This window comes from Martes martes, assembly GCF_963455335.1.
Source record: "Martes martes genome assembly, chromosome: 2".
Taxonomy (NCBI): domain Eukaryota; kingdom Metazoa; phylum Chordata; class Mammalia; order Carnivora; family Mustelidae; genus Martes; species Martes martes.
In genome coordinates, this window is record NC_137889.1 from 174,266,113 (window position 1) to 174,280,730 (window position 14,618).

The window sequence follows — 14,618 nt, forward strand, 5'->3', positions numbered from 1 at the left end:
TTTGCTTTAACATGGATGGGACTGGAGGGGATTATGCTGAGTGAAATAAGTTAAGCAGAGAAATACAATTATCATATGGTTTCACTCATATGTGGAATATAAGGAATAACATAGAGGACATTAGGAGAAGGAAGTAAAAAATGAAGTGGGGGGAATCAGAAGGGAAGACAAACCATGAGAGATTACGGACTACAGCAAATAAACCGAGGGTTTCGGGGGGGGGGAGGGGGATGGGTGAGCCTGGCGACAGGTATTAAGGAGGGCATGTACTGCATGGAGCACTGGGTGTTATACGCAAACAATGAATCATTTATTCTATTTATTTATTTATTTATAGATTTTATTTATTTATTTGACAGAGAGAGAGAGAGAGATCACAAGTAGGCAGAGAGGCAGGCAGAGAGAGAAGGGGAAGCAGTCTCCCCGCTGAGCAGAGAGCCCGATGCAGGGCTCGATCCCAGGACCCTGAGATCATGACCTGAGCCAAAGGCAGAGGCTTAACCCACTGAGCCACCCAGGGGCCCCTAAGAGTTTGTTTTAAAAAAAAAAAAAAAAAACCCTCTTGGATATCACTTTATTTACCATTTCTTTTCTTTTCTTTTTCTTTTTTTAAAGATTTTATTTATTTATTTGACAGACAGATCACAAGTAGGCAGAGAGGCAGGCAGAGAGAGAAGGGAGGAAGCAGGCTCCCTGCTGAGCAGAGAGCCTGATGCGGGGCTCGATCCCAGGACGCTGGGATCATGACCTGAGCCGAAAGCAGAGGCCTTAACCCACTGAGCCACCCAGGCGCCCCTATTTACCATTTATTTTCATAAAGAGGGGTATTAAAACCATAGCTAGAGAGTTTATAGTTTTGTTAGGGAAAATGAAAAAAGACAGGACAGGCAGCTGAGAGCAGTGATAATAACATGGAGTTCTGGAACCAAACTGCCTTGTCTTGAATTCTCACAGCAGCAGTTATTAACTGTGTGACCCTGGGCGAGTTATCTTGCTCCTCTGTGCCTCCTCTCCCTTATCTGTAAAATGGGGATAATACCAGTAATCCTCTAGAGAGTGGCTGGAAGACTTAGTAGATGTCAAGGACATAAAACAAGTACAGGGATCCCAGAAACTCAACAGATGTGATTCATGCCATTGCTGGTGACTTGCCACGATACAGAAAAAGAGCCCTGGAGGAGATGGAATCTGATCCCGACCATTTCTCGGACACGTTTCATGACCTCTCTAAGCACCAGCTTCCTTACCTTTAAAATGGAACTAATATCCAACTTGTAATGTGATTGAAGAAATTAAATGGGAAAAATATTTGTAAAACCACAGCACAATGTCTAGTAAATAATACGTACTTAACCAAAACTATGTCAAAGAAAGAAAAGAGAGCACATAAGGCAAACAAAGAGACAAATTACAGCGAAGACCAATCCTTATGGATTGCTAGATCCAAGTGCAATTTAAAGGATGGTAAGTCTGTGTGGAACAATACAGGTAAAAAAGAGGGTCCCTTAAATTTTCTGCTTGTGGTCCCCATCAAGCATGTCATCTCTGATCAAGAGGACGGTGATGTTTTACAGACACACACAGACATACAACCTCTGTCTGTACTCTTAGACACTTGAATGTTTTGGATGATCTAAATGGTCACTTGACCTTTTCAATTTGATTCTCTACAGAAATAATATAAATGTTTGTGCAACTTTAAACTGGAGCTTCCCAAAGAATGTCTCAGGCCTTCCTCGCCTTTCCCTCTGACTTGCCTAAGACTCAACAGAAGGTCATTTCAGATAGGTCTAAGGCTCAACAGAAGGTCATTTCAGATAGGCCAAGTATTTAAAGAGCATAGAAAAAAAAAATTGGCTTCCTCAATAAGGGAGTTAAAATAACGGTAAAAGAGAGGAAAAAGAAAAGTCTGAATATATTTGGGGGAACTTATTTTATGAACAGGAAATTGACTTCCCCTTTTCTCAGCTACTAGAGTGTAATAAAAATAGCAAATGTCATTACTTTCTTTCAGTAAAATAAAAGGAAGCTTAGAACTACTAAAGATGAAAAGGAATCAATGGCATTTAAAGTGAAAAACATGCATATGAATTAAAAATAAAACCTACATTATAAGACCCTTTATATTGAGATAATTTGGACATTACTATGTTTAACTTGAAATGATGTTCAAATTGAACATTGGGCATAAATGAATATAATGGTCAAATATAATTTTCTCTCCAAGCCAATTATTGCATTTAAATTAATTTCTTTTGTTACTAAACTACCAATGCAGAGAACACTCTGTCAAGCATTCTGTCACAGTAATCCTGTAGAAACTAAGAGCAATGGACTCCAGAGCATATTCTATATGTCTTTAAGTTGAATGGGCATTTTAAACAACTTGTGTCAGGCATTCAACTTAAAGAGAAACTAATATTTTAAGATACGTATATAAAATAAGTCATATTTGCTTATGAAAAAATGAAGCACTTACAATATCTTCTATGATCTCTTTGATAGCTGCCACAGCTAAAATAAATAAGAGAGGAACCAGGGTTGTGTAGCGACCTGTTGGGGATACATCAGGTATTTGCTATTTGGGGGGAAAAAAAGAAGAAATCCAGTGAGAACTAGTAAGTTTATAATATGTATTAAAACAACCAAGTCTCAGTGCCTCTTAAACTACACTTTGGTGCTTTTACTACCGCGGCCAACTAACACAGAGGGAGGCAGTTTGTGGAAGAGGACAGGAGCTCACTTCAGGACAAGCTGTCCTGTCCACGACTAACACCTACAGAGGGGAGTTAGGTAAATACCATATAATCATTAAAAATGATATTCTAAAAGCACACCTAATCACATGGGAAAATATCTACACATTATCACATGGTTAAAGCAGAATACAAAACATACGTATTTTCTGATCTTTTTGTAAGCTAAATCAGTAAACAGTATGTGGGGGGAAGGGAGAGACCAGGAAGATAGACACTGCGAGGTTAAGAGTAGTTGTCTCTGAGTGGCGGAAAAATAATTGCTTTAATTTTTTTTCTTTAGGCCTCTTTGTTGTGTTTTCTAATGATTTTTACAATGAATGTGTTTTTTAATAACATGAAACTTTTTTTCCCCCAATTACTACTAACTCAAATACAAGAAGAAACAAGTTTTAAAATGGAAATTCTTATACCTTAAGGTTCAGAACAGTTACTTAAAATAAATTAATGTTTAATTAATATTTTAATTAATATTTAATAAAATCAGTAAATTAATATTAATATGGGAGAAAAAGTTCCATCCCCCTTTACCATCAAATTTCGTTCCTGTCATATCAAATTTACCGAATGTTTAAAATAAGTTGATAAAAGTGAATCAAATGTCAGTGGAATTCTGACATTGCTTGCAGCAGGACCTGGAAATGTCCACCCAAAACAGCTTGTCTCTCTGTGTTTAGATAAGCTTTGGAAGATTGGTCACCGGCTTAACAAAAACATTTATTAATATCTGAACATTTGACTTTGAGCTAAAGTTTTATAACGTGACTTTACCTGAAGCAGTGCAATAAAGAGAAAAAATGAGTTAGCAGCTCTTCTGAACTGAGAGTAGAGAAATCTTGGAAGGAATGTGATTATGTTGTATTTTGCAGTGCTAGAAAACAAAATGAAAAGTAGCATAAAACTTAATTACCCCATAATTAGCACCCACATTTACAAAATTCTATCATCATCATATAAAATATTAGATGAACATCTGCCCTTTGTTTCAAATTGGGAGAATATTGCAAATGGTCATTAACCTAAATGAAATGAGTGAAAGGAACTGTCAAATTAAATAGTAAGAGTTTAATTTTCTGCACAATATCTTTTGTTCTCTTTGGCCAACCATCCTTTTTTTAACATACTAAGAGTAGCTTACAAAGAGGAGCAACTTTAGTTAGGACAGTATATAATACATAAATTCAAAAAATCTTACAAAAAATTGAATTTGAGTAAGACCAGGAACTTTAAACAGAGATGCCTTCACTGGATAATTTCAGTAAAATGAGTTTTCTAGGGTTCTGTTCAAATTTTCTTCAAGGTCCCTCCAGGAACTAAGCTGGGATTCTACACCAAACATACCAGCTATGTCCACAATCAGTAAGATATCATCATTTAGGTCTTGAAAACATCCAGTCTTTTTCTTGTTATTTAAATAGAAGATTACATGAGTTGCTAATTGTGAAGCTGGATGATGGGTACAAGGGGATTTGTTGTGCTATTTTTAATGCTTTCCACAAAAAGCTTTAAAAAAATAAAAAAATAGGAGATTACAGGAACACATACCACATTCCCCAAACTGAGGAAGTTACTCTAGAATGTGAAGTTGTAAATATTAATTTTAAATGGTCATTTCTCAAATCCAGGAATTCTGTCTCTGGAGAAACACTGGGCTAGCATAATGGGGTAGGAGGTCTTCATGTTCACTGCAGTCCAGAGGCCACTTAGTGAACAGTGCTTACAACAGCGGCACTTTTTATACTATTGTTGGAAGGAAAATGTAACACTCAAGCAATTCTCAGAGCCCTCCATTCCTCAACACCATACTCAATTTTACAACTATCAAAAGCCAACATTTAAAGACTGTTGAACCAAAAGGAGTTCTTGGTGAAGAACTGCAAAGGCCTCTTCTAAAATGTTAAAACTCATTGGCCAAAAACAGTAACTCATCACTCTATTAACAGGTTCGAGACAAAGGTATTTATCTATCATCAGCTCTCACTATTTAGACACTACATGGAGAATCTGTAGAGTATGGCTGTTTATCCTTTCTGCTCCTTCCGGCTTCCAGATTCTTATTCACGTCTCCTTATTGGCTAGAAGTTCGAAAAAACAGCTGGGTCACACCACCTTCAATAAACTCTCAAACAGTAACTGATGAAACTGAACGTTCTCTGTCAGCATTTTTGTTTTGGCCGGAGAGAGGAGATGGCCTATTGCATTCCGCTGTGATAGCTGGTCCCACAGAGATCATTGGTAGTTCCTACCTGACATGATTATTGCAGAATTTTGTCAGCTGGGGGTGGTTGATGAATATAGTCCGTACTTCCTCCTGGTCAGCCAGTGAAGTCTTCTCCGAGACGTCATCAGTCTTCTCATAACCTTAAAGAGAGACAGTCTTCTTAGTAAGAAATGTTTCATGTTATTATCGAGACAAAAACATACTTCATAACTCCTTGAGAGTCTAAAATATGTTAAAAGCTACATGCTTCCCCAATTAATGTGCTCACGTCTTTTATAATAAAAAGAGGAAAATCCCCACATCTCCTATTTCTACTAAATTTGAAGGCAGCATTTAACAGTCACGTAAAAACTGACCATTTCAAAAACGGTAACATCACTTTGCAATTTTTACTCATCATTCCCCCATAAATGTTCAACTTCCTTCCTTCCATTATGTGAGAATACATCTGAAAGTGACAAAAAATTTTAAACTAGTTTCCATTACAGTTTTAGACAAGACTAGTAAGAGAGTGGTAATTTAAAATACATTTTTAAAAACTTAAGTATACACATTTAATACCCTTCTGGTATCCCCCCCACCCCTTTCTGGTGAAGACAGAAAAAAAGACAAACATTAAGGTTTACACAGGCAACCGCTGTGCTATGGTACAATCACAGCTCACTGTGATCATCTTGCTCTTTCCACTAATGACAATTTATGTTCACAGTAAGTTTTAAATTTCTTGAGACCATTTCAAGTCACCTCAGGATCGTTCTAACAATGCAATAGATTTCGGCAATTTCAATGTGGTAACATCTTGTCACCATATTGAGAACACTTTTTTCAAAACACAAGTTCCAGAAGAACAGGAAAAAAAAAATATAAACTGCTTATTTTTACTGTCTAGTGAGAATTAAATCAGACTAGATTAAATTAGTCTTTACCCCTTTCCTAGAAAGGGCCACCAACAGTACTCCATATTAGATACCCATTTTTCTTCTCTTCTTTATCTAGCCAAGCCAACTCCTCCCATAAAACCTGCTGACCTATTGAACACTTCATGTGAAGTGTTCTACAATGCTAAGTCAGTGAGCTTTCTCTGTATTGCCACAGCCCTCTGCACTCACCCTTCTCCCCAATCTGAAGGACTTATTACTGACTGCCTGCTTATGAGTCTGTCTCTCCCTACCAGAATGCGAATTCCCTGAGGCCATAGATGCTGTGTTACTCATCTTCTTAACACCAGTACCAACAAACAGCAGGTACTCAATAAATGTTTGCTGAATATCAAATGACAAAGGAGTGGTTATTTGGCCATTTTGGTTTTTTTTTTCCCCCTGAGGGCAAACAAATTTTTCTCCACCCACTGATAAGGACACTAGTGACAGCCAAGCGCTGGTAACAAACTGTACAAAGAAAGCTTGTCTGCGGGGTTTTGTTGCTATATGAAACCAGAAAATCATTCCGGCTTTCTACAAAGGTGGGGAACATGAGTATGGGGGCCAGTGTCTTGTGTGCAGGGGAACTCACAGGAGGGCAACAAAGGGCAAGGTAAAGACAGGTGAGATGTGCTGAAAAGCACACAGGCCAGATCTCGGGAGACCGCTCACGCTTGTGCAGAAGTCTGGAATGCATCCTCTGGCTGGCAGCGAGCCAGCCACTGAGAGCTTTCCAAGCAGAGAGGCTCAGAGTGAGAATGGTCACCCCGGAGGCCACGTGGTTCCAAATTAAGTCCTATCCTATCCTATCCATTCACCACAGTCACGTGGTGAATAATTCTCTCACTATGCCATGTTTTAGATACAAACTTTCCCTCTAGTTTTATAGAATCAAAATTTTATATATAGAGTGCTATAGACTGGATGTTTGTGTCTTCCCGAAAGTCATAGGTAAACATGTAATCCCCACATTGGTGGTACAAGGAGGTGGGGCATTTGGAAGGTGATCGGGTCATGAAGGTGGAGCCCTCATAAATAAGACTAGTGTCCTTACAAAAGGGACCTAGAGAGATCGCTTGTCCCTTTCACCATGTGAGGACACGGCGAGAAGACGGTCAGCAACCAGGAAGTGAGCCCTCACCAGACAGTGCATCTGCTGGTGCCTTGATCTTAGACTTCCCAGGCTCCAGGACTGTGAGTACCACATCCCTGCTGTCCATACACCACTCAGTCTATGGTATTGTTACAGCAGCCTGAACAGACTAAGATATGGAACACAAAATAGTAGCATATACGTTTTAAAAAAATTCTTAAAAATATTTTATGAGATTTTTCCTTAATGACAGCACAAAAAATCATAATGTCCTGTTTCTGGCACCTCAACCCGACAGAAATCCTCAGGAAAAACCAATTCTCAACTCTGTTCTGAGGCCCTCAGGCTGCATTTACTTTATGTGGCTGCACTTTTGAGGGCCTGGCCCTTGGATGTTCTTAGCTGAAGAGTTAGGTGTCACTCCATATCCATTTATATTGGGGTCTCAAAAGCTACCAAAGGTGGCACTGGACATCACTTCTCCCCCTCGCACATTACTTCTTTTCAGGAATATCCACGAAGCGAAGGAATCTCCTGGGACAAAGGGAATGGAATCGACCCTTGAATGGGAAAGTAATTAAGACAATCCCAATGGACTAGGAGCGTCCTAACCAAGGTCTGAACATAAGGGACCTCTAAAGAAAAAACTCACCAAAGTCAGGGGGGAAGTCTACGGTGACCTGTTCTCATCCAGTAGGGGGGCTGGATGGTTCTAAGCACAGAATGTTATGGATGCCACAGGCCTTCTTCCTTCAGGCACTACAGAAGAAAAGCCTTGGAAAGATGGTGCACGTGAAGCTGAGCACATGAAGCAGAACCCCTGGGACCCAGGCAGCGGGATACCCTGAGCAGGAATGACACTGGAGGAGGGAGGGAGATCAGCACTGAAAGCAGGGGGCCAGGTGCTCAGCCAGTGGGAGCTGGTAGTCACCTCTGCCCTGCTTCCCTCGGGGCTCCAGGGAGCCCAGTTCCTCCATCAACAGTAACAAAGATACCCTGCAGCGACCTGAGGCCCACTCCCAGGACATCGAAGGTGGGACATTGCAGGTACCGCCTTGTGTATGCCCCCGAATTGCTTTTATTCCCAGCGGTAGGGAGTGGGCTCGGAGTGAGCCGGCATAGCAACCTGAGAAGTAGCTGAGCGAATGCACCTCATCTCACAGGTCCTCAGGAATAAGCCATGAAGGTGTCTGGGGAAAAGACTAGCATTCTTACTAATTTGGAATGGGAAAGTTTGTTAACTATTCTGATGATAGCCTTCAATGAACTCCTATCTTCTGTTATAGAAATAGGCAGGTTAGTTCTGGACATATCATCAATCCAAACTCCTTCAGCATCTGATGAATTAACCCACTGGGAGATGACAAGTCTAACAGCATTGGGCTAGCACAGCCTGATGGACCCAGTTCCCCAACAGGGGTAGATGCATCTGTAGAACCGGAATCTTCAGTCTGTTGGGATACCTTGGCAAGGGGGCCATGATACCGCAAATCTGTTTGACACAGTTCTCTTCCTTCCACAAAGCTGAGAAGAGTGCTACCAATGTTTAACTCCCAGACTCATCCTTTTCTGACCATATTCATCTCCAGATTGAAACTGACATTTAACCGCTTAGTGGGATTTGACCATGAAACCCTGCAGGCCTAGGAACAGATCCGCCTCTCTTACAGGTGGCTCTGCTCCTCCCATGAGCTGAGCTTACAAAGAAATAAGGAAGGAAGCCCATTTCCCTCATTTTCAAGTTCTTGGCCATTTCAATATGGCCCCAAGTACAGACGTACAAAGTGATGATAGTGACACCAGATCCACACTCCTTCATTTTGAATTCTCCAGGAAAATCACTCAAAAATTCAGCCCGGTGTCCTCACTGCTCACTTGGGCATTTGACATCCACTAATGGCATCATTACTCTTCTTAAAATAAAAGTTCTACAAGAGCAAAGAACCTGGCGGACACAGTCACACACCCAGCACTGTAGGGAACAGAAGCGAAGCAGGTCTCAATAACGCTTTCTGAACCACCTTAGCCTCTTTTGGTGTCGTACTCTCCAATGTCCGTAATGTCTTAAAACCAGCCAGAAGCAACCCAGTCTCCTAAAATAAACTATTGTGCACTAGCTTTTATTGAAATGAATAAGGAGGAGACTTTTCCTTATTTATGCAAAATAGAATAGACCATGATTCAGTAAGCAGAATTCCAGGTACTGTGAAAATTCTGTATTTAGTGTTTATAATATCCTGTTTGATTATCATTTCCCCAGCAGAAAAGCATTTTTGTTTTCTAAAGCACTGCTGTTAACTATTTCAACTAATGATAAAGTTACTCAGTATTTAAATGATGAAATTACTTAGAACACACAGCAAACCAGGGATTTTTCCCAGGCCAAATTCCACATTCTTAGTTCTAAAATGACCAAATGCTACTTCCAGGCTTCTGAAGGACCAAGATTTTCAATACAAGGAAACAAAGTGACATATCACTTTCAGCTCCTGAATGTGCTACAAGAAGGTATTGCACTGTATTATTAAAGAGGGACAGGGAAGCAACATCCTCCTGGTGGCCATTGTTTTCTCTCTCAAGGAAACAGAAGATGCTGACGGGTCTGCATTCTGTTCATGGTCCTGAAGTGAACAAGGTTCCTCTTCTCCTAACAGTGTTTCACCATTAAACTCGCTTGGTGGTTATGAGGCAAGCTCTGGCTCTTCCACTGAGTACTTCCGTGACCCTGTGAAATCCGATTCATGCCTGGGGGTTGTTTCTCTTCCCTTGTAAAATGAAGAAGGTAAGCTAATGCTCCGAAGTTCCTTCTCAGTCCCAAATTCTGATAAATTAGTATTTGCTGTGCGCAGAAGAAAAAGGCCACTACATCCTTTGTTCAAAAGAACAAGGAAATTTGCAAAATAAGAATCTCCCTACTTGAACGAGATGTTTCTCAGCACCAGGTGCATGACCTAATCTGCAGCAGAACCCAGTTACACAGTCAAACGGTGCTCCGTGTTTGAAAAGATAAGTGTGACGTAATCTGTCGCCAGCAACTCCCTGGCACCCACCTACTGACCAGCGACGACTGGGTTAATGAGTATGTTGACATACAGTCTCTCTTCCTCTGCCCAGATTCATGATCACATGCTTATATGCACACATTATAATGCAACCGAGAAGAAAAATGCTCAACAATTATTTAACTGAAGGGCTCTGAGTCCTTTCAGTACAATTATAGCAGAAGTATCATCTTTGAAATGTTCTATTTCTTATCACAAATACCATGATCTAATCTGTCAGATTGTTCCTTCACTCATTCAACATATTTCCACATAAGTGCCTCCTAGGTCCCAGGCAGTTTTTAAAAAGCTTCAGGAACAGCAGAAAATAACACGAGGTCCCTTCTCTCAGCAGCTTAGTTTCTAATGGAGAGCAGGATAATTACAGATCATTTTAAGTGTGAAGAAAAGAAAACAAGCGATTGATTGAATAACAGAACTCTCTGTGTTTCAGTTTCATCATCTCTATGATGGAGATGATAACAGTGTCTACTTCAAAGGAGGGTCACGAGGCCGTGAGGTAGTAAATGTAGAAAAAAATGCCTCATGTGGAATAGGAGCTCACGAAATGTTGGCTGGCCTCACTGTCGTTGCTGTCACCTCCACCGCCGGTGCTGATTCCTACTGAGGGGAAGGGAAGGCCTCTCTGAGGACAGGCTGAGTTGGGGCCTCAGTAAGGAATTAAAGAAGGGACAGTGTAAACCCAGCTGGGGAAGAGCAGAAACGAAGCCATCGAGGTAAGAATCAGGTTGGTGTTTCCAGGCACATGAGGATCAGCGATCGCGAACGCGGGGAGGGGCATCACATCGGCAGAGGCAGGGCCGGATTGGGAAAACAATAAAGAACTTGAACTTAGATTCTTTATGCAGTAGGAATCCACTGAAAAGTTTTAGGTGGAAAGATCATTTTGAGGCTACTATGATCATCCAGGAAAAAGATGACAGGACCTGGGTGAGACGGTGGTGACAGAGACGAAATAGATGGATATATGACATTTTTTTTGGAATTGGTGCGGCTCTGACCCTCACGCCTTCTCCAGGCCACGCATTACCGTTCCCCCCGCTGGGTGATGCCACTGTTACCCACTGTCTTGAAGTTACTCCAAGCCAAAGCCCAAGACTTGAGAGAAATTTAGGATTTTAAATGCCACAAATGATTAATGACTTAATAGAATCCTCTTTACAGTCAACCAATCCTATCCTTAAAAATCATGCATCTTTTTCTTTTTATAACATACCCGAGGGTACTGACGACACCCGTACACTCAAGGAAGGTCTTACAGAACTGTAACTGGGAACAAAGACCACAGAGTGAGAGATACAGTTCAGGGCCACCAGCTGTGATCTGCGGCTGCCTTAGGCAAATTACTTCACTCTAGCTGCCTACCTTGTTTCACGGGTTTTTGTGAGGATTAAATGCAATAATGCATGTGCGTAAAGTACACAGGACAGAGCCTTGCTCCCCATGCACATACAAAAATTCTATTATTTTTATTACTATGAGGAGAAAGGCAGACTGTGGGGAAAAGGAATAGGCTTTATGGTCAGATCTGGATACCCATAACACTGTGCAAATTATTTTATGTTCTGAGCTCAGTGTCCTCATGCATAAAATAGTTACTGAAGGGATCAAATGACATTATGTGAGCAACGTAAGCACGATACTTGTCACTCATACAATTCCTGTCTGCCTGTCCTCCAGCTAGATATTATAAAGTAAATCTCCCCTTCAAAATACTTGAGATGGGGAAAGCAAGTCTTAAAGACACTCATGCAGGTATTAATATTTTTTTAAATTTTGGGATAATATTTAATTAAGGTCGTGACCAGTGACTACATTTAGACAGCACAATAATGGACTTTACCTTACAATTTTATAAATTAATATAAAATCAGTAAATGTTTTCCCCCTAAATGTCATCTGTGTGGGGGGTTATGCAACAGAAAAGCCGGGGTGGGTAGGTAGGAGGGAGAAGAGAACAAAATACAAAGTCATTCTGTTGCCTGGTAATATGGTTATAGAACCATTGAGTTTTTGCAGACTCAACTTTATTGCAATTATCAGTAAGGCTAAAGCTGGAATCAGAGTGTCTATTATATTATCTCCTAACATATTCAGGGGAGTCCAATTGTTTATCCTTTTGCTCACTGGCCTCTGGTATTACACATTAAAGAGGTCATAATAATTGCTTATGGTTTTTGACATAGAATGAGGCCATCAGACAGTCATGCCTGCAACAGTCATGGAATCTAATAAAAGATTAACTGGAAAACTAGCCAGAGACTTTAGAGGCACAAACTGCAGAATTAGGTGTGAGCAAAGTTAGGGCTACTTATTAGGAAATCATGAGTATTACCAAAATTTTAATAGGTTTTGATTTTGTTTTCTGAAAAAAAAAAAATATATATATATATATATAGCAATTAGAAGTCCTCATGTAATAGGGTTTTTTTGTTTGTTTTTGTTTTCGTTTTTTGGGGGTTTTTTTTGGCTCAAGTTTCTGGAACAAAGCAATCTTCAGCTCAATATAATTTATAGTTTGTGTTTATTTTGTTTTTAATGGTATCTTACTACATAAATTGTTTAATTAGAAATATAAAAGCAGTTACTAGAGCTACAAAAGAGATCTGAAATCCCATATCCTGCATTGTTGGAACAGAACAGTGATTTCAAATGTGCAATTGTGAGCTTGACAGCAGCTGCTCAGAGAGGGTACAAAGGGAAGAAACCTCCTCATGGGAAAACAATGAACTGGGTGATTTAAAGGTTAAGACTCACACTACATTTTCAAAGACGGCACTGAAGAAATCAAACACCTTTAGAAGTATGGAAATTAAATAGAAACTATTCAGCAATCTATCTCGAATTTCTAGCCCATAACTGCAATAGCCAGAAAGGAAATGAAATTTTCAATTGCATCAAAATACCTTCCTAGACTATGTTGATTTGGGCCTAGTACAGTGGATATCTGCTGCTCATTTCAGCTCGGCATCTGCTTCTCCTGAAAAATCTTTTGGTTTTCTTTGGAGAACGCCCCTTCCCCCATTGTAGGCAGTCTTTAGGGACTAGTACATCAAGATACACGTCCCTTTTTGACTTAAAGGTGGACATATGGTCCCTGTGTAAACTAATCACAATTTGCAGTCTTGACACATGAGAAGGTTGGGCACAGGTAAGACACCTGAACTAATAACCATCTATTACTACCCAAGCTGCCTTGGATCATCCTTGACCTTCCTGTAAAACTTCTATTTGATTCTGGGAACTACTCTACCTACTTAAAGAATATGCTCAGCTTCCTTCTTATGGAATTTTAGTAGAGGCATTTCGGTCCTTTGCTTGAAGTTCTCTCCCAATGCCCATCTAATGTAGGATACTGACACCATGCAGGGTCCAGGCCACCAGTCACTAGCTGACCTTCCTGCTCTGCATGGAATGATGACCTGGAACCATAAAGCAACTACCCTGCCCACAAAATCACCAGGCTGCCTAGGACCTTCCCCAACCGGCCCTACCTGCTAGATCAGATCTTCTCTGATGTTAACAGCTGTCCTACCCAAGCCCTGAGTACAGCATGTTCCGGGATAACCAGGGGTTGTTACCCTAAGAAATTTACACAACAGCCAAAATCTTTCTACATCTCTAGCTTCCTCTCGATTACCTTCTTGTTCATGCAAATGTGAGGGCAGCTCAAACCCTCAAGCCCAATGAGTTATAACAAAAGGGTGTTAACAAAGGACATCCACTTACCCCAGGGAGGTAAAACATGGTGATGTGCTTCAAAAAATTGGTTGTTTTCATCTTACAGAAAGGTTAACTTCTTTTAAATAATTCTTCTCAAAATGATGATGGTAAGGAAACTACTTCTCATGGTCAGAGAGCCAGTGAGCACCTCAACCAGGACAATACATGGAAATAGATTGAAGTCCAGTCTGGCTCCACAGCTCTAACACTGATGGATGCGTTCACTCATGCAACAGTAAAGCTTGGCCTGACTTCTAACCCTGCCCTAGTCCACCTCAGTAGTTTCTCCAACCATAAATCTCTCCTATGCTCATGGCCTTGTTAGATGCTACTTCGATGTTAGAGTACCCTTTCCATTCATTACTCCTTGAAGTGTCACCTACGAAATTGTTAATAGCTTGTGGTCTTTTGACCATTCCAATAGTAATTTTTTTTTAAAGATTTTATTTTTATTTATTTGACAGACAGAGATCACAGGTATGCAGGCAGGCAGAGAGAGAGAGAGAGAGGAGGAAGCAGGCTCCCCGCTGAGCAGAGAGCCTGATGCGGGGCTCGATCCCAGGATTCTGAGATCATGACCTGAGCTGAAGGCAGAGGCTTTAACCCACTGAGTCACCCAAGTGCCCCCTAATATTAATCTTTTGACCTGTATACTTATACATAGCAACAGATAATAAGGATAGATATTAGAGATATACCTAACTTACGAAACAGGACAGGGATAAGGGCCCATGTAACTGTCAGGTATTTTACTCTAATATGGGGAATTAACAAAGAACACTCCAGGAAAGTCTTTTGCATATAATAAACATTCACTAAATTTTCTATTTTAGTATCAGGCAT

At 40.4% G+C, this 14,618-nt stretch overlaps 1 protein-coding gene across 1 annotated transcript in view; it reads right to left on the reverse strand.

Moving 5' to 3' along the window:
- Positions 1–14,618, reverse strand: part of ATP8A1 (ATPase phospholipid transporting 8A1) — a 227,811-nt gene that overhangs the window by 187,521 nt on the left and 25,672 nt on the right. The window contains exons 2-4 of the mRNA XM_080797542.1: positions 5,003–5,117; positions 3,528–3,627; positions 2,480–2,578 (exon numbers count right to left, since the gene is read on the reverse strand). Coding sequence (XP_080653668.1) covers positions 2,480–2,578; positions 3,528–3,627; positions 5,003–5,117 — 314 coding nt within the window. The remainder of the gene's footprint in view (positions 1–2,479; positions 2,579–3,527; positions 3,628–5,002; positions 5,118–14,618) is intronic.